General features: G+C 36.9%; 1 protein-coding gene across 3 annotated transcripts in view; it reads right to left on the bottom strand.

Annotated features, from left to right (window-relative positions):
* Positions 1-20,573, bottom strand: part of LOC121969680 (OVARIAN TUMOR DOMAIN-containing deubiquitinating enzyme 9-like) — a 39,588-nt gene extending 19,015 nt beyond the window's left edge. The window contains exons 1-6 of one of the 3 annotated variants that reach the window (XM_042519904.1): positions 20,311-20,573; positions 14,683-14,764; positions 14,458-14,584; positions 14,157-14,326; positions 13,926-13,999; positions 12,939-12,993 (exon numbers count right to left, since the gene is read on the bottom strand). In XM_042519904.1, the coding sequence (XP_042375838.1) occupies positions 12,939-12,993; positions 13,926-13,999; positions 14,157-14,294 (267 nt within the window). In that variant the 5' untranslated portion in view covers positions 14,295-14,326; positions 14,458-14,584; positions 14,683-14,764; positions 20,311-20,573. Of the gene's footprint in view, positions 1-12,938; positions 12,994-13,925; positions 14,000-14,156; positions 14,327-14,457; positions 14,765-20,310 lie in introns of all 3 variants that reach the window. The other 2 variants (XM_042519903.1, XM_042519905.1) reach the window with 2 other exon arrangements.
* Between the last annotated feature and the right edge of the window lie 3,621 nt (positions 20,574-24,194).

The raw sequence follows: 24,194 nt of genomic DNA, 5'->3' as shown, positions 1-24,194 counted from the left end.
CGCAAATATATAAATGGGTTGACACAAAATTGAACCGTTAATGAAGATACTTCATTTTAAAAAATCTTAAGAATGTTTATGTATTATAACTAAGTTCTCTAGAATTTGGTTAATCATGTATTATAACTTTTTGTATTTATTTTCATGTTATCTCATATAGTTTTTATTGGCACAAATGGCATGATTGGATACCCAATTAACAAAACACAAAACAAATTGCCACCCTTTTCATGTGACAAGTTGGACATATATATATATATATATATGCTCTAACTCAAGGGAGAAAGTGTTAGGAATAATAGACAACATTTTTATTAATAAATATGGCATGGTTATAAATAATAGGCTATATTTTTTAATAACTGTTTAAGCCTAAAGACTATGTATACATGGTTGTTGTTTAGTTTCTCCCTCTCCAATGAATTGATGTAGAAAATGAAATAGATGAATCTTACAAAAACATGCAGAAAATATAGGTTGTCTTCATCTCAGACTTAAATCAGTTAGAACCTTCAATGCCAACCACAAAAACACATTTCATTTATCTAGTAAGAAATTTTGTGGGTAGAATCTCTGCCTTATAGCAAGAATTGAGAACCATTATTAGTTATATTTAATTTTGAAAAAAAGGACACTAAGGATCAAAGATACTGATTTTAGCCCAGTTAGTTACACCTACGGAAACACGGTAGTTAATGGCTTACAAAATTTTGAATATGATATTGAAAATAAAAAAAAATACCCGATCAATGGAGGGTAAGTACTCTAGTTTCCTTATATAGGAATAAGGAAGACGTACAAAATTATACAAATAATCGGGGTATTAAACTAATGAGTGTTAAGTGTGAGGAAAAAAAAAAAAAAAACCCATTCCCACTCACCCACGTGCACATGCCCTCCCCCACACCCCCTTTTTCCTTTTCCCCATCGATGCCTCAAAACCCTTCTCTTCTTCTCCTTTCCCTTCTCTAGCGGCGACGAACTGCGGATTTCTCCCCCATTCTTCTTCTCCAAGCTTGCAACCCCATTCTCTTCTGCTTTTCTCTTCTCCAACGACCACAAGCAACAAGTTTCTTCTTCCTTGCTGCTGTCCTGCTTCTCGGCAACATCGTCGGAGCTCCTCGAAGTGTGCCGGAGCTCGCCGGACCACTAGAAAAGGGGGGAAAACAAAGCCCTAGTTGCTCTCTCCTTTTCCCCTCCAACAGCAGCACCTTGCTGCCTTTTGTCTTCTCCAACAGCAGCCCTAGCTGCTGTCCTTTTCTTGGCAGCACCGTCGGATTTCGCCGGAGCTCGCCGGAGCAAGCTGAGGCGGCTAACAACGAAGGGAAAATAACCCTAGTTGCTGTCCTCATTTCCAGCAGCCACACAAACTCCTTAGAAGGTATACTTTATGTTTTTGGTTAATTGATGTGTAGTTAGGAGGGTTATCTAGATTAGAACAGAGATTTCATTTAGGAATGCGAAGTGGTACGCGATAGCGAAATCAAAAATAATGATCTAATGGCTTCGAGTCGTAAATCATGTTTAGATTTTTGTATCATGAGTTTATTAGCATTTTAATTATTTGAGTTATTATATTTGTAGACACGAGCTCGAGTGGAGCGCGGCGACCTGCCGACATCCGCAGATTTTGCTGTATATAAGGTGGATACATCTACTCTTGTATATTTCCTTGTGCATGAATAAATATATAAATTATATTATGTATATGGTGTATCATTGTTTTCAAAATGGGGATTAAACTGATATTATAAATAGCGAAATGGGTTAAAATATTAAAATCATTGGAGGGTAAATAAGTGATATTATTTCTTGTTCATATGTGGGTTCATATTGGGATTGATATGGGAAGGGTTGTTTTTAAAATTAAAGAAATATTCTGAATTTCTCTTCTGTTGATACCTTGTCTCTTGTGACTTGCTTGACCTTTCATACTTCATGCTTTTGATACTCTATCTGTTGATACTTGTAGCTTTTTATATGTAGACCCTATAATGATAAATTAATATATTTGATACGAAAATATTACCTTGATTGACCATTCAATATGAAAAGAGAATAATCATGATAAATGGATGAATATAATCATAAAGGTAAATTAATAAAGATAGTAAATGAAGAATTAAAAAGTGAAGAATATGATCCTAGCTTTATACCAGAGCTCTATATTAGAGTACTGGACCGCCCACATGTTATTGTGGTAGCGCGGCGGCCGCGATCCAGAGTACCTGACCGTACATCCGAGGCGTGTTGGCGTGATGTAGCCCTCGTTCAGTGTTTATTATGTCTTCCACCAGTGAGGGCTGATAGCCCGTACGTCAGATGACGTATGCGACAGTTTTATACTCTGAGGAGGCTTTTAGCCTATCCATATGATATTACACTCTGATGATATTGGCTCCAGTGATTCACTTTTTAGTTGATTTATCAGATTCAGACTATTGATATACATGTTGATGTTACCATGATAACTTATAACCAAGTGATTAAATAATAAGACTGAAGAATTGATTTTATTAATGATGACAAGTGATGATAAGGTGAAGATCCTAAACTCTAATATAAAAATCTTACCTGATTATAGATAATGAGAAAATGATGATACATATATATGTATAAATGTAGAACTTTAAGAATAATCCTAAAGTTGTAACAAAAGATTGTGATTTATTCTACTTCCTTGACTTCTTCAATAAGATTAAATTCATGCACATCTTTCTTAAGTATCCACTTAGCCATTTGGCTAACTTTCTACATTCCTTGGTCTCCAGTTTTGCAGACACAGGGATCCTTTTGATATTATAGTTGATTTTGGACTTTCATAGAGTTGCTCAGAGATTTCGACGTGCTGATTTTCTGGTTTGTTTTACTTTGTTTCGCTGTATTTACATTTTGAAATTTTGTTACAGATGTCGTTTATCTGTATAGTAAAGGTAGTCTATGAAAACTATGACATATATATATAGTTGATACATTTCGTGGTTATGTTGTTTCTATTTTATGTATGTTCCAGCCGTGTGGGCTGATGAATATGTTGTTTATGTTTATATATTGTGATGTATGTATGTATGCTTCATATTGTCACCGGTATAGGGGAGATGCTGTCGGATTTTTGTCTGGCAGGGACTCCTCTGGGGACGTGACAATTTTATTGGTATCAGAGCCCGGTTTTGCGTTTTCTGTTCGTAAGTTTTGGCTTTATTTCGAGACTTTTGTTTTCAGTTTATGTACTTCTCGAGCAAAGGAATTTTTTATACAAGTCGAGTTGTATCTCTGAGCTATAGGATTTAAGGGTCATTCTTCGTTTTAATTATCTTGATTATAATTTATTATTGAAAATATCATTTGATTTTATAGGAAATGCCACGAGCCCGTGGTCGCGGTTGGGGCAGTAGCTGTGCTCGTAGTCGCAGTCGTGGTTGCGACAGTGGTAGGGGTCGCGGTCGTGGTCGTGCATGTCAGCGTGCCACTACTACTGATCATGGTTTGGATGAGGCTCCTATCTCCCCATCTGAGTTGATACCGGGAGCTCAGGTTGGTCCCAGTATTGAAGTCGGTGATCAGACTGAGGGGCAACCTCATCTTGTTGCAGCTCATGTAGCCGTACCCATAGTTTGCAAAATCGCGATCCGGATCGTAGGATCGTACGATTCTACGATCCGGAAACCCAAAATCGATCCAGGATCGTGCAGAATCAAGTTTTGCAGTAGAATCGCAGCAGGATCGGTAGGATCGGTAGGATCGGAACAGAATCGGTAGGATCGGAGCAGAATCGGAGCAGGATCGGTAGAAGCTTTGAGAGGTCATAACTTTTGACTCGGATTGAACCATGGGGCCTATAATATATCAAATCAAAGCTCGTTCAGAGATCTTTAATAAATTTCAAAGTTTATCCTTAACCACCCTATTTCAAAGCCAAAAAATATCATTTAAATCCTTTTCAGATGTCTAGGAGATTTTATCTTTTTTTTTATTATCTTTTTTCATCTTATTAGGGGTTTAAATTATTTAAACATATGTTTAACTATTTTTAGTTAGTTTTTTATCAATAATATCCTGTCATTTATTTTCCTCAAAATAATGAGTTTTTGGATGCCTATTATCTAGTATTGTGTGACATCAACCAGTCTTTAGAAGATTATTTCCGGCGTTCATATTTGAATCAAAGGATTCAATAGCTTCTATTATATACGTTAGGTGGCCTGTAAATTGAATTATCTTATAAACTAAGAAAATATTTATTACATTGAATGTGTTATTATTATTGTATTAATAGAAATTTTATATTTTTATCATTTTATGATATGAAAATATAAATATTATTACTATAAGAGAATAATAGTTGAATTATAAATTAATTTAAATTTGTATATGTAGTAATATAATTTGAGGTGTTAGTGTAAATGATTGCATATATATACAAAATTAGTTATTTATTTATATGTAAATGAGATTTTTAGGTATTTTTTCTAATTATTAATCATGTATAATTAGATTTTAAGGGTTTTTGGTAGGATCGTACGATTCTACGATCCGATCCTGACCGATCCGATCCTGACCCTAAATCGATCCTGCGTAGGATCGCGATTCTACAAACTATGGCCGTACCAGCTATTCCTACAGCATCGCTTATTATGGAAAAGGCCCGTATTCCTTTGCTTGCTAGTTCAGCAAAGGATCGTTTTACGTTGTTCCATGGAGGCACCGATCCTTGGGTGGCGCGTACATGGTTGGAGGATATTGAGGGCACGTTTGGATACATGTCCTGTTCAGACACAGAGAAGGTAGAGCTAGCCGCTTATCATTTTCGAGGGCAAGCATCCACATGGTGGAAGATGCAAAAGACAGTCTTTGGGGATCAGATTATCTCTTGGCAGTCTTTTCGAGAGGCGTTCGAGAGACAGTATTTTCCTGCAGTATTTTGTGTTGCTCGACGCCAGGAGTTCATGAGTCTCAAGCAGGGTGACCGAAGCGTGCTAGACTATAGTGCAGAATTTAGCAGACTTGCTGAGTTTTGCCCACATATGGTTGCTCAGGACTCAGACCGTATGTTTGGATCGGGATGTTTGGATTTCCTGTTACTACTTATCGGGAGGCACTTGATCGGAATATTTATTGAGATGACTCAGAAGAAGTCTCCCAAGAAAGAGAAGCCAGCCGACAGAGCTCACACACTAGACAGCAGAGTCGAGGTCGTCGATCTCGTGGCCAGGATACGACTAGAGAGTCTTCACGGCCACAAAAGGTGGCCAAAGTATCACAGGGATCTAGTCGCCCAGTTTCATCACAGCGGGGCCAGATATCGGTGAAGTGTTTTCAATGTGGTGCATCAGATCACCTAGCCTCAGAATGTTCACTGGATAAGAGTATATGCTTCTACTGTAAACTACCAGGACATATGCAAAAAGATTGCACTTTGAAGGCACAACATCAAGCAGGAGGATCACAGTCTCAGCAGGCTCGACCTACCTCACGACCTCCACAGTCTCGGCAGCAGAAAGGCCCGCAGAGATCTCAACAGTCTCAGCAACGAAATCCCCCACCTACACAGTCTGCTCACCAGCCACAACTCTATCATTTGCAGTCCCAGGTGGAGAGTGAGTATCACTCAGTACCTCCACTTCAGCAGTATCTGCCAGCTCCCTCTCAGCAGTATTTGTCAGCTCCCTCTCAGCAGTATTTGGTAGCTCCACCCCAGCAGTACTTGCTACCTCCACCCCAGCAGTACTTGCTACCTCCACCTCAGCAGTATCAGCCACAATTATCTTATCAGCCTTCGACCCATTCATACCAGCCTTTGCAGGATCAGAGTCAGCCCTCTTCTTCTATCCAGAGGGGTTAGCCATCAGGTCTTGAGTCGGGACATGTTTATGCTTTGACTCGTGAGGAGGCACAGCGAGCTGGAGGATCTGTTATCCGAGGTATTATTTCCATTTATAGTATTCCTGCGGATATATTGATAGATACGGGTAGCTCGCATTCCTTTATTTCTCCTGAATTTGTATGCAAAATTGGGAGGATCCCAACTCTTCGACCTTATGAATTAGCAATATTGACACCATCAGGTGGAGTATTGATGTCAGATCAGGAGATCAAGAGTTGCCCTTTAACTTTTGATAGTCATATCCTTACTGTGGATCTACAAGTGCTAGAGATGACTGAATTCGATATTATTTTAGGTATGGATTGGCTGTCAGAGCATCATGCCACTGTCGATTGTCGAGCCAAAGTGGTGACTTTTCAACCCTTAGATCAATCATCATGGGAATTTATTGGGATCAATGATCGAGGGGTATCTATTATCTCAGCTCTCCAGGCTCAGCAGTTGTTGGCTCGGGGATGCAAAGGGTATCTCTTGTCTTTAGTGAGTTCCAATGTGGATAGTTCTGTCCAGCTTTCTGATGTCCACATCATTCGTGAATATCCCGACGTATTTCATGAAGAACTTCATGGCTTGCCACCTCGGCGACAGGTAGAGTTTGCCATTGAGTTGCTTCCTAGCACAGTTTCAATATCGAAAACTCCATATCGAATGGCACCAAAAGAACTGGAGGAACTAAAGATCCAGCTTCAGGAGTTGCTAGACAAGCGTTTTATCCGTCCTAGTGTTTCTCCTTGGGGTGCTCCAGTGCTCTTTGTTAAGAAGAAAGATGGATCCTTGAGGCTCTGTATTGATTATAGGCAGTTAAACTCTGTAACTATCAAGAACAAGTATCCTCTACCTAAAATAGATGATTTGTTTGATCAGCTTAAAGGTACCTGTGTGTACTCAAGAATTGATTTAAGATCAGGCTATCACCAGTTACGGGTTAGAGATATAGATATTCAGAAGACTGCCTTCCGTACTCGGTATGGACATTATGAATTTTTGGTAATGTCGTTTGGACTTACCAATGCCCCTGCAGCATTTATGAATCTAATGAACCGGGTATTCTTAGAATATTTAGACCGGTTTGTTATTGTCTTTATTAATGATATTCTGGTATATTCGCGATCAGAAGAGGAGCACGAACAACATCTCAGAATAGTTCTAGAAACTTTACGGAAGGAACGCTTATATGCTAAGTTCATTAAATGTGCTTTTTGGCTGAGTTCTGTGGGATTTCTAGGGCATGTAATCTCTAGCAAAGGGATTTCAGTAGACCCCCAGAAGATTGAAGCAGTTGACCGATGGGAACAACCAAAGTTAGTGCAGGAAATTCGTAGCTTTCTCGGATTAGCTGGGTACTATCGGAGATTTGTGGAAGGATTTTCTAGTATTGCTGCACCTTTGACTCGATTGACTAGAAAAGGAGTCAAGTTTACTTGGTCTGAGGCTTGTGAAGCAAGCTTCCAAGAGCTCAAGCAGAGATTGGTGAGTTCTCCAGTATTAGTTTTTCCCTCCGGAGATGATGGATTCATTCTTTACACGGATGCATCTATTCAAGGATTAGGGGCAGTTTTGATGCAGTATGATAGAGTAGTAGCTTATGCTTCTCGTCAGCTAAAAGATCATGAGAAGAATTATCCCGTGCATGATTTAGAATTAGCAGCCATCATTTTTGCCCTTAAAATTTGGAGACATTATCTCTACGGTATTACCTTTGAGATATTTACTGATCACAAGAGTCTGAAATATCTTTTCACTCAGAAAGAGTTAAACCTTCGACAGAGAAGGTGGATGGAGTTTCGAAAAGACTGTGATTGTATAATCAGCTATCACCCTAAGAAAGTTGATGTTGTGGCAAATGCATTGAGCAGGAAATCTAAAGGAGTATTAGCAATTCACAGGGTGGCAGTTACTGAGATAGTTAGATAGTTTTTAGAGTTAGATTTAGTTGAAATAGGGTAGACACAGCGTGGTATATTGGTCTCCTTGATTGCACAGTCCCCATTGGTTGAGAGAATCAAGGAAAGTCAGATGGAAGATCAGTATCTCATATCCATAGCTAATGAGTTGGTATCAAACCCAAAGACAGACTTTTCTTGTGAGGTGGATGGATCTCTTCGATTTTGAGGCAGGTTGTACATGCCTGAGGTACATCCTGTTAAGGTAGGTATCTTCGAGAAGCCCACCGATCGAGATTTGCAGTTCATCCTGGTGGTACACGGATGTATCGAGACTTGAAACGATCATATTGGTGGAAAGGTATGAAAAGAGATATTGCAGACTTTGTAGCTCGGTGTCTAGTTTGCCAGCAAATTAAGGCAGAACACCAGAGACCGGTCGGGTTACTTCAGAAGATTGCAGTGCCGGAATGGAAGTGGGAGCATGTCACTATGGATTTTGTCACGGGGTTACCAAGGACCCAGAGGAGACATGATTCAATCTGGGTGATTGTCGATCGGTTAACTAAATCCGCAGATTTCTTACCGATTCGTAAGACAGAATCTCTAGATCGTCTAGCAGAGTTATATTGCAAAGAGATTACTAAACTCCATGGTATTCCCCTCAGTATTATTTCTGATAGAGATCCACGCTTTACTTCGAGATTTTGGCAAAGTTTTCAAAAGGCGTTGGGTACCGAGCTGCGTTTTAGCACCGCTTTTCATCCTCAGACTGATGGACAGTCGGAGCGCACTATCCAGACTCTAGAGGATTTGTTACGTGCTTGTGTGCTAGATTTTGGGGGTAGTTGGGAGGACCATCTATATTTGGTAGAATTTGCTTATAATAACAGTTACCACTCTGCTATTCAAATGGCACCGTTTGAGGCACTCTACGGCAGAGCATGTAGATCTCCTATCTTATGGGACGAGGTCGGTGAACGTCAACTCTTGGGCCCTCAAAGTGTTCAGCAGGATGCTGAGCTAGTACGAACTATTAGACAGAGACTGTTGACTGCTCAGAGTCGCCAAAAGAGTTATGCAAATAAAAGACGAAGAATGTTAGAATTTGCGGTAGGTGATCACGTATTTCTTCGTGTTTCACCCATAAAAGGAGTTAAGAGATTTGGATTAAAAGGGAAGTTAGCACCCAGATTTATCGGACCTTTCCAGATTCTTGAGCGGATCGGTGCTGTTACATATCGACTTGCGTTACCCCCAGCTTTAGCAGGAGTACATAATGTCTTTCATGTTTATATGTTGCGGAAGTATGTTCCGGATCCGACACATGTCTTGAAGGATCTTATAGTTCCCCTACAGTCTGATGCGACATACGAAGAATTCCCTATTCGTATTCTGGATCGCAAGGAACATTGGTTGAGGAACAAATGCCTCCGTCTCGTAAAGGTTGGGTGGCAACACCACTCTGATCAAGAAGCAACTTGGGAGCGTGAGGAGGATATGCGTATCGGATATCCTCATTTATTTACCTCAGGTATCAATGCGTCTCAATTACTTAAATTTGGGGACCAAATTTCTTTTTGTGGGGGAGAATGTTAAGTGTGAGGAAAAAAAAAAAAAACCCATTCCCACTCACCCACGTGCACATGCCCTCCCCCACACCCCCTTTTTCCTTTTCCCCACCGATGCCTCAAAACCCTTCTCTTCTTCTCCTTTCCCTTCTCTAGTGGCAACGAACTGCGGATATCTCCCCCATTCTTCTTCTCCAAACTTGCAACCCCATTCTCTTCTGCTTTTCTCTTCTCCAACGACCACAAGCAACAAGTTTCTTCTTCCTTGCTGCTGTCCTGCTTCTCGGCAACATCGTCGGAGCTCCTCGGAGTGTGACGGAGCTCGCCGGACCATTAGGAAAGGGGGGAAAACAAAGCCCTAGTTGCTCTCTCCTTTTCCCCTCCAACAGCAGCACCTTGCTGCCTTTTGTCTTCTCCAACAGCAGCCCTAGCTGCTGTCCTTTTCTTGGCAGCACCGTCGGAGTTCGCCGGAGCTCGCCGGAGCTAGCTGAGGCGGCCAACAACGAAGGGAAAATAACCCTAGTTGCTGTCCTCATTTCCAGCAGCCACACAAACTCCTTAGAAGGTATACTTTATGTTTTGGGTTAATTGATGTGTAGTTAGGAGGGTTATCTAGATTAGAACAGATATTTCATTTAGGAATGCGAAGTGGTACGCGATAGCGAGATCAAAAATAATGATCTAATGGCTTCGAGTCGTAAATCATGTTTAGATTTTTGTATCATGAGTTTATTAGCATTTTAATTATTTGAGTTATTATATTTGTAGACACGAGCTCGAGTGGAGCGCGGTAACCTACCGACACCCGTAGATTTTGCTGTATATAAGGTGGATACATCTACTCTTGTATATTTCCTTGTGCATGAATAAATATATAAATTGTATTATGTATATGTTGTATCATTGTTTTCAAAATGGGGATTAAACTGATATTATAAATAGCGAAATGGGTTAAAATATTAAAATCATTGGAGGGTAAATAAGTGATATTATTTCTTGTTCATATGTGGGTTCATATTGGGATTGATATGGGAAGGGTTGTTTTTAAAATTAAAAAAATATTCTGAATTTCTCTTCTGTTGATACCTTGTCTCTTGTGACTTGCTTGACCTTTCATACTTCATGCTTTTGATACTCTATCTGTTGATACTTGTAGTTTTTTATCTGTGGACCCTATAATGATAAATTAATAGATTTGATACGAAAATATTACCTTGATTGACCATTCAATATGAAAAGAGAATAATCATGATAAATGGATGAATATAATCATAAAGGTGAATTAATAAAGATAGTAAATGAAGAATTAAAAAGTGAAGAATATGAGCCTAGCTTTATACCAGAGCTCTATATTAGAGTACTGGACCGCCCACATGTTATTGTGGTAGCGCGGCGGCCGCGGTCCAGAGTACCTGACCGTACACCCGAGGCGTGTTGGCGTGATGTAGCCCTCGTTCAGTGTTTATTATGTCTTCCACCAGTGAGGGCTGATAGCCCGTACGTCAGATGACGTATGCGACAGTTTTATACTCTGAGGAGGCTTTTAGCCTATCCATATGATATTACACTCTGATAATATTGGCTCCAGTGATTCACTTTTTAGTTGATTTATCAGATTCAGACTATTGATATACATGTTGATGTTACCATGATAACTTATAACCAAGTGATTAAATAATAAGACTGAAGAATTGATTTTATTAATGATGACAAATGATGATAAGGTGAAGATCCTAAACTCTAATATAAAAATCTTACCTGATTATAGATAATGAGAAAATGATGATACATATATATGTATAAATGTAGAACTTTAAGAATAATCCTAAAGTTGTAACAAAAGATTGTGATTTATTCTACTTCCTTGACTTCTTCAATAAGATTAAATTCATGCACATCTTTCTTGAGTATCCACTTAGCCATTTGGCTAACTTTCTACGTTCCTTGGTCTCCAGTTTTGCAGACACAGGGATCCTTTTGATATTATAGTTGATTTTGGACTTTCATAGAGTTGCTCAGAGATCTCGACGTGCTGATTTTCTGGTTTGTTTTACTTTGTTTCGCTGTATTTACATTTTGAAATTTTGTTACAGATGTCGTTTATCTGTATAGTAATGGTAGTCTATGAAAACTATGACATATATATATAGTTGATACATTTCGTGGTTATGTTGTTTCTATTTTATATATGTTCCAGCCGTGTGGGCTGATGAATATGTTGTTTATGTTTATATATTGTGATGTATGTATGTATGCTTCATATTGTCACCGCTATAGGGGAGATGTTGTCGGATTTTTGTCTGGCAGGGACTCCTCTGGGGGCGTGACAAATGAGTCATACCATTAAACTTTGAGAAAAAGTAATAGAAAAAAATAAGGAAAGAGACCACGGCGACCAAAAATTAATTTGGGTTTATGCCTGAAAGGTTGACAATAGAAGTTCTACATCTTCTTAGACAACTAATTGAAAAATATCAGGAGTAAAAATAAAATCTACATATGGTATTTATTGACTTAGAAAAAACTTATGATGGAGTCCTGAAAAAAATTATATGGAGAATTCTAGCCAAAAAAAAAAAAAATGTTAGCGTAACATATATTGAACTAATTAAGGATATGTAGATACAACGTCTAGAGTAAAGACTTCAGGCGGAGTAACTGAAGCATTCCAATAAAGATAGAGTTATATCAAGGAATTATGGACGAACTTATTACACGCATTCAAGACACAATACCATGGTGCATGTTGTTTGCAGATGACATTATTTTGGTAGATGAAACACGTGAAGGAGTAAATACTAAACTAGAATCTTGGCGGGAAATAAGGAAAAGGTTTTAGGCTTAGTCGAATAAAGACAGAATATATAGAATTTAAGTTTAGCAATATTAGAGGTAATGAGATAATTGTTACGATAGGAGATGATGAATTGTGCAAAACTGAGAGCTTTAAATATTTAGGATTATTTTTGCAAAACGATGAAGGAATTGAGAGAGATGTCTTACATAGAATACAAATAGGATGGTTAAAATAGAGGAAAACGTCAAGTGTTTTATGTGATCGTAAAGTACCACTAAAACTAACTTAAAGGAAAGGTCTACAAAACTACAGTTAGACCTGTTATATTATATAGAGCTTAATGTCGAGCTATGACTCGAGCACATGAACAGAAGATGAAAGTTACAGAGATGAGGATGTTAAGGTGGATGTGTGAACATACGAGGATGGATAGAACAAAAAATAATAGCATTAGAGAGAGAAAGTCGAAGTTGCATCTATTGAGGGAAAACTCCGAGAGACACGTTTAAGATGGTACGCACATGAACTTAGACCATCAATAAATGCTCCAGTTATGCAATGTGAAACTATGACAAACACACATATCAAACAAGGAAGAGGGACCAAAAAAGACTTGATTAGCAACAATAAGACAATATAAAATTTATTTAAGTATAGAATATAGATGATAATATAGTAGGAGATAGATCTATATAGCTGACCCCACCCAGTGGATAAGGCTTAGTTGTTGTTGGTGTAGTTACACCTAAATTATACAATAAAAAGTTCAAAAGAATGAAAAGAAAGGCATTCATATAACTAACCTGACAGTTTCCATCACCTTGAACCTTTAGCTCAACCAAATCATACAACTTTAACCTGGAGTGTTAAAAACATTTACTATCATAAATCTACAGAAGGATGTTTCACGTACAATATGGAACAACATTCAAGAATCTCGTTTGTGACAATCCAAGTATAGTATTTGAAATCACATGAATCAGGTACTGAATGATTAGATCTGGTAGAAGTAACATATTTAAGAATTTTACAAAAATTGCCATTCCAAATTACAAAAAATAATATCCAAATAGTTGTCATTAGAAGAAGCATTTGATGATAGTAATAATAACTCCAATATTTTCCATTTTGTAACCAACGTGGTGATGTGTAACATTTACCAGATAAATTTCCTGATTGAAATTCTCTCAACACGTGGACAATTGGTACAACCTATTTGATAACAGACCTGATTAAGTTATTTCTATACAAAATGGTAGACCGTAGACATCATATACAATAGTTGATATAGTGATTTGATTACGAACATTTTCCCAGTGTTGATGCTCTAGATTTCTAGGCATCAGAAAGTTCTCAACTGACAAGGAAGCAAGATGCTCAAATCCTATATTCCATTTTATACATGCATTTCAACTGTTCCAGAAATAAAATTTGAACTAATCAGTCAAAAGTTCATTAATCATTATCATATGCTTTTCTACAGAGAAATCCATCAAACCAAAGGTGATAGTTGGCCCCACTTTGTAAGTATCTAAAACAAAGAAAGCATGTCAACTAGCCAACAGAGTATTTCTCTTTTGGCATTCTCAATTTACATAATATGGGTCATCTAAGAGATGGATAGTCAAATCCACAAAACATTTCATGTAAGCCATCTGATAGTTTGAAAGAAACAAAGAGCCTTGATGGAACATTTTTCTATTAAGGTGTTTGTTGACTACATGGTAAAGGTTACTTGAATGAAACAAGTTCATGAGGCAATGAATGACATATATCCGTTAGCTCTATACCGGTCAAGAAGCCTTTGATGATCTGAAATTTCTTCATCAACTGAAGGAATATCTCCATTAATTTTTGGAATGTGCTGCATATAAGACAGGTAGAGAAATCATACATCCAACATCCTCTAATGTGATGAGATATATTAGTGCCACGACACAAGATGTTCAAATTTTGCTGTTGAATCTGGCAGAAATCAGCCGCAAATAAAGCAGATTAAACTACAAATGAATTGAACTTACAGGTACAGGAGTCATGTGATTCAGTCTCCTGCATACTTCACCATCTAGAGCAGAGAAGTCATCTGCAAATTCTATCTCGACCGGTCCCTCACAACTCAAATTTCCATCAGACATTGGCAGTGACGTAGAGGCCTCCATATTTCCTAAATCTCTGTTAAGAGAAACACTCCCTGTGCAATGGTATATAGTGTATAACCATTAATTTAATAAAATAATTACAATATAAAAATACCAAATAAGTAGTAGGAGACAACTAAGTGAAACTGGGAACTAGGTAAGGCCTTCCTAGAGAGTATTATACCTGAATTACTCTCTCTAGGGAAAGACAAAGCCAACCAATTTTGACCGAGCACAGATGATTGCAACTGCTCTTTAGTTGTATGTAAAGATCCAGATGCTTCCACAATAGCAACTCGTGAAAGTTCTTCCTGAAGAGCACGAGCAATTACTTCATCATTTTCAACAGAATCACATTCTTGCTGCAAACCAACTTCATTGGTACATTGTGCAACACAATCTTTCACACCGTTTTGATGAGTGGTCACAAAATATGTGGAGTTCAACAATGGATCATTAGAGATGGAGACCCCACCGAAGAATATCAGGATCTTGTTCATATAATAATCAACTTCAGTTAATAATCAATAAGTAGATCTGTGTATCAGATTATTGTAGCTTTGCAAGAATTTAAATAGATATTACATGCGTTATAACTTATAAAAGCTTCAACATGCATATATAACAATGAAATTTCCGTGCAAGATTTATTTCATCCAAGAACACTTTCAAATTTACAACTTGTATAACAGCATATGCAAATGCAAACTTTGTTCACGTAGAATATCAAAATCATGGTTTAAAATTTCAAGCCGTATCAGAGTTTCAGTTTATGATTGGAATGATACGGTTTCGGTATTGTATCGTATTATGCCAATACGGTTCTCGTACTTTTTAAAATATAAAATATATTAATTAAAAAATATTATTATAATATGTGATTATTATAAATATTTACTATTAGGTTAAATTAATATTTTAAAAATTAAAATTGAGTAAAAATTAATTTAGGATTAACTAAAATCTAGACACAATGATTAGGATCATGTAAGTTTAAATTAAATTGAATTTATTTTAATTAATTTAAGAAGCGAAAAAAAATTCTTGTGTATTTGAGGAAAGACGACGACAACAACCAAGCCTTATCCCACTAGATGGGGTTGGTTCTATGGATCTTTCTATGTCATTGGGCTCTACCCCCTCTTATATCATCATTTATATTTAAATAAATTTTATCCTTTAAAAAAATCTTATTGAAAAAAATAATAAAAATCATGTGTACAAGGATGAAAGGAATAAAATTAAATAAAATATGGGGAGGAAGGAAAAAAAATTAAGAGGGAAAAGAATTGACTATTAAAATAATTTAAAAGGTTAACAGTTAAAAAATAAAGAAAATTTTTTAAAATTAAAAAACTCAATGACCTAAAAAAATAAAAAAAATAAAAACATAAATTGGAAAAAAAAAAACTCCACCCCGTGTGGCCTCATGTGGTCGTGTGGTGTCGGTTGAGGAATGATAAGTTTCATCCATGTCACTCGGTACGACACAAGATTTTAAACCATGATCAAAACTTATATTGTTTCAAGCACTATGCAAATCATACGAGAGAACAACATACAAAACTAATATATTTGACAATTTTTAAGTATCTCATTCTCCTCCCTCTCTATCTCACCAAAGGGGGAAACCTACAGATGACATCTTATGAACAATGAAAATGTATAGCAAAAGACTTTTACCTTTCACATCAACCGAAATAGTATTCACATGTGGAATTTAGTTAACATAAACTTTAAACTAGTTTTACAAGAAACAAGGATAAATAGCAACAACAAAAACAACTTAAGATGCAAAATGGTACTTGAATGACAAATCCCCGGAACAATCTAAAGACAAGTGGTATCTTTATTTTGTTCATGTTCAGTCTGATTCAAACTAATATTTGTACAACTGTTTGTGTCAAGGAAAAATCTTTGTACACATAGGCCAAGGCCGTGTTCAGTCACCATTCGACTTGAGACACAACAAGGATTTTATTGCATGTTTGGCATGGAAACTACAATGAATTCATTGCCTCTTAAGCGTGAGAGTCAATGTTGCACAATTACTCATTCTACCCAAAACCAAGTGTGCGCTCTTTTGGTTATGGTTGAAGCAATACAAGTAGGAGACACATACAAATTAGGCATATAGGTGTGAGACCTAATCCCTTAGTAGTTAAGTGCAAAAGGTGTGCAATGCATCCTTTTGGCTCAGCAAGCAAACATCCTATCCTCTATACAGGTCAACTTGAGTCAGAGTGTCAAACTAAAGTTTGGATGTTGGTTAGGTGGGTCTAAGCTTCCATTGGAAGTCTTTTGTTGCATCTCTTTTCAGATACTTCGCAAGTCTCTATCCTCCATTTTGTATTTTTCATCTAAGAACCCGCACAAAGCCTTTAGTAATAGTCACAATATACGTGTTATATAGTTCATCGTTCAATCGATATGATTCTTGTATAGAAAATCTCTCTTTTTCCATGCAATATGCCCTCCTGTTGTTTAGGGTCATCTTCAAATGTATTGGGGGCATGTATTGGATCCCAATGTGGTACACTTTTATGAAGAAAAATAGCATTTTTCACTACCACTACTTGAGGGCAATTTTAGAGAATTTCTCATGTTTCTCACGTAAGAGTGGGTCTTCAATCGCCCTAATCATAAAATATCATCTTTAAAATTGTTGTTTGAATTTCTCTTAGTTAATGAGATTGGTCCGACAAATTTAGTTTGAATAATAGTTCATTGACAAGTCAGCGGCATGACCTAGTGGGGCATCACTATGGCGAGGCAGATCTCGTACCCTTTAAATTCTCAGATGATAAAGATACCCCTTCTAGTAGTATCGCCATTAACTTAATATTGTTGAACACCAACTTAGTATCCCTTCTGGTAGTATCATCACTAACTTAATATTATTGATCACCAACTTAATAATGTCAGCTGTTGAATCACCTTTATATATATTGGCACACTCTTTCGAGTTGATTTATCTCTCCGAATAAGAGAATTTAAGGACAAGACAAGTGAACCCTCTCTCTTTAAAGATGATATTACACCGCCTACGCGTTTACGATTTATTAATACAACAACCTATTGTGGGCTAGTGACGTAGCTAGGAGGAGTTCATAGCGATTCGCTTTTATTGTGTTCGTTGTTCGTTGTGCTCGACTACAAAGGGGTTAATACACAGCAGAAAATACAAATAACAAACACAAAAGAGAACAAGCACAACACACGACATTTTTACATGATTCGGAACCCCCAGTTCCTACTCCACGGCCTACCGACCTATTGTCGAGTGCTCAAGCTCGACTATCAAGTACCTAAGGTCGTGGCCTATTGTCGAGTGCCTGAGCCGACTACCAAGTACATGAGGTCGCAGCCTTCCCGAGTGGCAGAGATCGTACCCAAGTGTTGAATGCCCGAGCCCGACTCCCCAGTTCCCCACGCGCCCCGAGCAACTCGAGTCTAAGTACTGACTCCCAAATCATGTGCACGGGTCCGAGCAGCTCGAGTCAGAGTGGGTTCCCGAGTACTGACTCCTAAGTCACGTGCACACACCCAAGCAACCCGAGTCTGATTCCCAAGTACCGACTCTAGAGACATGCGCCCGAGCAACCCGAGTCAGAGTCAGAGTCTTTTCTCGAGTACCAACTCATGAATTAATCGACTAATAACTCTATTTCAATGTCGTTAAGGCTAAATTCTCACTTTGTTAAGAATTTGATCAACCTTAACCTATCGGGCTTCACCATTATCAAACATCTTGTCCTCCTTGACCTGTTTGAACTTCCAATCTCATACCTAGTATCCAATCAATGATGACTTCACCGTTGTCAAACATTCAGTCCTCCTTGACCTGTTTAAACTTCTCTTCTCATGTCTAATATTCGGTCCTCATGACCTATTAAGACTTTACTACACATACCAATTGTATGATCCTCCATAATCTAATTGAGCTTCACTCTCCTCATGTCATAGTGTCTGTCCTTCATGACCCACTTAGACTTCTCCACTTGTCAACTCTCTGTTAGGCTTCTCCACTTGTCAATTCTTTGTTAAACTTCTGACTATCAAGTGTCTCAACTATGACCCACTTAGACTTCTCCATTTGTCAACTCCTCGTTGGGCTTAGATTTCTCCATTTGTCAACTCCTCGTTGGGCTTAGACTTCTCCATTTGTCAACTCCTCGTTGGGCTTCCAACAACCAAGTGTCTGGTCAATTGTGACCCACTTGAACTTCTCACTCAACATAGAAACTCACCAATCTCGATCAACCCTAACCCGAGGTCAATTGCATCCACAACCTCTCTCTACAACAATCTCCTTTTTTACTTACATCCCACTCAACCATCAAATATATTATTCAAATATCGAAATCCAACTCAAGTCAACTCGAATTTGGTCAACCTTGACCAGAGGTCGATTGCACCAACATATAGTTTGTAGGATTGTGATTCTATGCAAGATCGATTTAGAGCCAGAGTCAGATTGATCAAAACCAGATCGTAGGATTCTATGACCCTACTAAAAATCCTTACAATTTAATTTAATATTTGATAGGATAATCAAATTGATCAATGAAAACTAAATCAATTTGATAGTTGATTAAAATTCTCTTTAAAATAAATTAAATCAAATTAATAATAATAATATTAATGATATTAATCAATATTATATATAATAAATAAATATAATTTATTTATAATTTTTAAAATTTAACATAAATTTATATATATTTTAATGGGATAATTTAATTAGGGTTTGAGGAAGTCTATTTAAATTATCTTACTTATGTTAGGAATTGATTAAATTAATTAACTAAGGTTTTAATTAAAATTCTAAATTTTTTAATCGTCGATGCTTCCTTGTTAACTCACTGTGAACATCACTGTGCCCTTTTTTTTATTCATTGTGTCGATGCTTCTGCTGCTCCCTCACCCACACGCTCATTGTTAAATTGAATTTCTTGAACTGTTATCTTTATCGTCATTACTCACGCATCCCTTTCACCGCCACTGCCATCGCCTTCCCACCACAAGCAGTCGGAGAACAGCCTCCGTCAGTCGTCAGAGACAGTTCCTGAGAAACTAGCAAAGCCCAAGTTTGTGTGTCCCCCTCCACAAGCCGCCAACGTCACCTCCTTTACTGACGATGTCCGTGGTTCCACCGACGAGGACGCTATCCGTAGTTTCACCAACACTTATGAATTAAAGTAGGAGTATTTTAAATTTCAAATTCTCACAAGTTTTCGGTCTTAATCCTATTTTAAAAAAAAATGATTAATCAGGCTGGATAACATCAAACTTAGGGTGACCAACCCAGCTCCACAAAAATTTCCCATCCTCTGAGTAGTGTGTGTGTGTGTGTGAGAGAGAGAGAGGAACTTAAAAAAAATCACAAATTTTACGGAGAAAAACAAAGTAAAGTTCCTTCTTTTAACAGATGAAAGGACATAAGTTTTAGGATGTGTCTCTTTAAGAAACATTTCTTTTAATTTAATTAACTAGCTTTCGATTAATTAATTTTAATGGGTGCATGGATCTACTTGCATCACTGGACCTTACTAGTGTATGAGTGATTTAATTGGACTAACCGTTCATAACTCAAACAATCTAAGATATTAATTTTTTATTCACTTGAAAATTAATTCACATAGACTACTTGTGAAATAGTTAGCCATATCACTATTCGATTAATCGGTTATAGAAACCAATTTTATTGCATCAAAACTGAGAAGCCCTAATTAAACCTAATATGACGTTCCAGGAAAAAGAAAAAAAAAAGAGTTTTTCCTCTCACCTAATATGTTCTACAAATCGCGAATAAACATAAGAAACAATAAATCCGCTTCGACTCAAGCATTGAGGATGGAACTGTAATTAACAAAACTCTGAAAACAATCGGTACGAACTAGTTTGCAACACGAACAAAATAAACCCCATTACGGTCGATCACTCAAACCGCAGCCCGATCCTAGCGTCTAAATTTATCAAATACACACACAAAAAATTCAACCGAAGCAAGATCAAGAAGGGGAAGCAATGGTACCTGTTTTCATTCCGTCAGGACGAGTTCCAGAACGAAGTGACTCTACTTCACGATCGCCCTACGAAACATCCATCCACCGAGATATAGAGAGAGAGAGAGGAGCATACTTGCTATCGAAGCAAAGCTATCTGGCACCAAAGGCGGCAAACCTGACGAAGAACGATCCAAAAGAAGAGTCAGATTTTTGTTTATTTCCGAGAGAAGGCCCCAAGAAGGAGCCGACTTCGAGACGCCACGCCACATTATTGAGGGTCGCACGAAGATGGATAAGAACGGCCAATCAGAGGCGGAGAAGAAGAGGTGACTGGTGAGTGTTTTTCGTGTGATTTTTTTATGATTATTTTGGCTGCAATGAGTAGAACTGTAAAATAAATAAAATATTGTAGGACTTGTCATTAGTAAACAAATAAAATATTTATAAGCAAATATTCATATAAATAAATTTAAACAACTAATTAAATTAAATGAATAAATTTTAATACATATATACTCAATTTATTGATATCTACAAATAATATTTATTGACCAACAATATTTATGAATCATATTTATTAATAAAATGTTCATCAATATAATAAATAAAAAATTAAAAATAATAAATAAATTTATATTAACAAACTTAATAATCAATTAAATAAATTTAAAATTATAAAAAATTTGAATAATTAAATAAATTTGAATAAGAGTTTGATAAAATATAATCAACTCGAACCAAGTTAGTCAAAATTGAAAAACTAATTTAATAACTTGATTTATTTTAAACTCTATTTGGCATGATTATTCTATCAAATAAATTTAAATATCATAAAATTTAACTCGACTTCATTTATTTACAATTCTAAAAATGGCACAGAAGGTGTCCGACATCTCTCATTTTCATTATAGTTGTTCCTGTCGGAAATCTGAGAAGATGAGGCTATCGGAATGACGTGTCTGAAATGTTAATCGTATCTCCATAATCTGGATGGTGAGTTGTCCTCTGTGTTGACCAAGTCATCAGAGGTCCTCTGGTCGACAGTACCTGTAGCCAACGACAAGGATGCCACAGTCTCTGATACCCCGATGTTCGAGGTAGGTCCCACGAATATATAAGCAGTCGAATAATAGAGAACAACTAAATAAATGCAAGACGAGTACAATGACGTACCCTAACCCCGGGAGGCGCACTCGGATGGATCAGTGAGCTAGTCGCGCTGTTGTTCGAGTCGTCACAACCCTGAAGGATAGATGAATGTGTCAGCTACGAAGTTGGATTTGCCCGCCGGGAGCTAAGCGTAACCTGAATCTAGCAAACAACAGACCGACCGAGAGATACTAACGCCAAGCCGACCGAGAGATGACGTCGGCATGCAGGCCGGGATATAACATTGACACGCAGGGCGAACACATCACCATGACTCGTAGGCCGAAATACAACGGTGGCTCACATGCCAGCACAGTGCCAAATCGGAGGATAACAACAGCTGTGAAAATCAGTGGTGGTCGTAGATCGGCTAATGACTGTCGCTGTAGGTGGCAGCGGGGGGTGGCAGCGACCACTAGAAGTGGTCGCGGCGACTGCTAGACTCGGCAGCGACAGAGGCTACTGGACGCGACAGAGGTGGCTGCTGGATTCGACGACAAAGGTCGCTGGATGCGGCGGTGGCAAAGGCCGCTGGACGCGGCAGCGGTGTGCGTGAGGGAGAAGTTGAGCGGTGACAGGTCAATTCGAGGGTGGCGTTGCGAGGAAGAGGAGGGAGAGGAGCGGCGGCGAATCGGTCCAGTGATGGAGTCACGAGGAATGGGAGAGGAGAAGAGGTGGCGGCCGACAGTTGGCGTCAGTGCCAGCGAGGAGCATGGGAAGGAGGAAGAAAGGTCTCCTCGTTCCAGTTGGCGGCGGACCAAAAACGTGAACCAGCCCCCCCCCCCCTTTCCGGAGTGAACAGTGCTTCCACTTAAAATCTAAACCTAATTGATATCAAATATCCAAAATGCCCTTCCCTTTTATCTCTTCACAATATCAATAATTAAATAAAAAAATATTAAAATAATGATTGATATACTAAAAATATTTTTATTCAATATATTATTTAACATCTTTAAACATAACCTAGTTAAGATAATTTTAAGCAATTTTAATATAGAATAACTTTATTTAAAATTATTAAAAAATAATTAGAATTTTAATGAAGTTGTCAAATTAAAATAATTTTAATCAATTTTGATTAATGTTGAAATAATTTTTACTATAATTAACTAATAATTTCAATAATGTTAAAATAGCTTTGATAAAAGTTATTATAAATTATTGAAAGAAAGAGTATTTTTGAAATATAAGAAATGCTTTTAATATTTTTTTAAATAAACAAAATGACTTACCAATTCCTACCAATGGACCCTTTGTCGATTAAACGAAATGACTTTCTTAGTAAAAGATTATTACAAATACCGCTCGTTTTTAAATTATACAATGGGTGGTAAATCATAAGTTAGTTTATAGCCGATCATAGATGGTTAGAAAGTGGGAAAAAAAATTAAATATATGTGTCTGTCAAAAATTAATCTTTTTCATGAAATGATTTTCCATTGTAATAAAAAGATGATTAATTTATATCAGATATTTTTTACTGTCTATATCTAAATTAGATAAAGAAAGATAAATTATAAAATTAATTTATAATCAACTCTTAGTCATGTTAAGATTTTTTATAAAATGTTTTTTTTTTTTAATTTCTACCGAATGAAGCCAGCCGAAAGTCATTTTTCTTGTGGCTCATTAATAATGTATTTATTTTTATTTCCAACGAGTGGCTGACGGCAGTTGTGCAGGGCTTTAAGATTCGTGTATCTGCGAGAATGTAGCCACGGGTCGTAACTGAGTGCCAACTTTGCCGGCCGTTTAATGTGTCAAGGTCAACGTCATGGGGCGCCGATCGCAACCAGCCTATCATAATTAATCAAATGTGAATCCGGTCGGATTTCAAGTGGAGACCTTTGAAAATTCGATAAATAATTTTCAGTGGTTTTGTTTATTTATTTATTTTTAATTTTTATAAAAAATCAAAAGTGCACTCATATTTTTGCAAAATCAAGGGGCGTTTTTTTTTATATTAATAAAAAGAAGTCTCTCAACTCATATAAAGTTATCCAATCAACTTGTTTTCACATTATTACCTTCTATTATTTAATCTCATCACTTAATTGAATGGATAAAATAAATATCGAATATGCAGTGATATAAATTATCCATCCATCGTCAAAGTTCATTAAAAATGATGAAAAATCTAAAAGCACATTATCTTAAAAGTTACACGTCTCATTTAGAAAAAACAATTTATAAATATATTATAATTAAAAAATAAACTAATTTTTTTATAAATATATTATAATTTAAAATTAAATTATGAATATCTGAATAATAATTTAATATATTTTACTATTATATTATAGTCGGAAAATTACTATAATAATTATAGGGTTTATAAATATTATATAACATGAACATTATTTAACACCAGAAATTTATATGGTAACAAGATTAAAAATTAAAAAAAGACGCATCTTTCACGATTTCTAAAAAATTAAGACCCTGTTTTTATATTTCGCCTATTCCTCTTGCGCGTGTTTACTGGGAATTTTATTTATTTTATGTTGTTGGGCGGTTAAGCATAGTGGTTTTGTTTACCAAATTCCGTGTACGGAAGTTGTTTTTTGTTTTTTTTTGTTCCGCTTATTCCTCTTGCGTGTGTTTACTGGGAATTCTTTTGATCTATGTCGTAGGACCGTCAAACTTTGGATAAATAATTACGCAAACTGTTTAATTTGAAATTGATTTTTTTATATAAAATTAAATAATTTAAAAATAAATATTATTTTGATCTGACCCAGCAAACTACACAAGTTAA

This window comes from Zingiber officinale, chromosome 4A, assembly GCF_018446385.1.
Source record: "Zingiber officinale cultivar Zhangliang chromosome 4A, Zo_v1.1, whole genome shotgun sequence".
In the NCBI taxonomy this organism is placed as follows: domain Eukaryota; kingdom Viridiplantae; phylum Streptophyta; class Magnoliopsida; order Zingiberales; family Zingiberaceae; genus Zingiber; species Zingiber officinale.
Note: the sequence above shows the minus strand (reverse complement) of the source record. Positions and strands in the feature narration are given on the sequence as shown.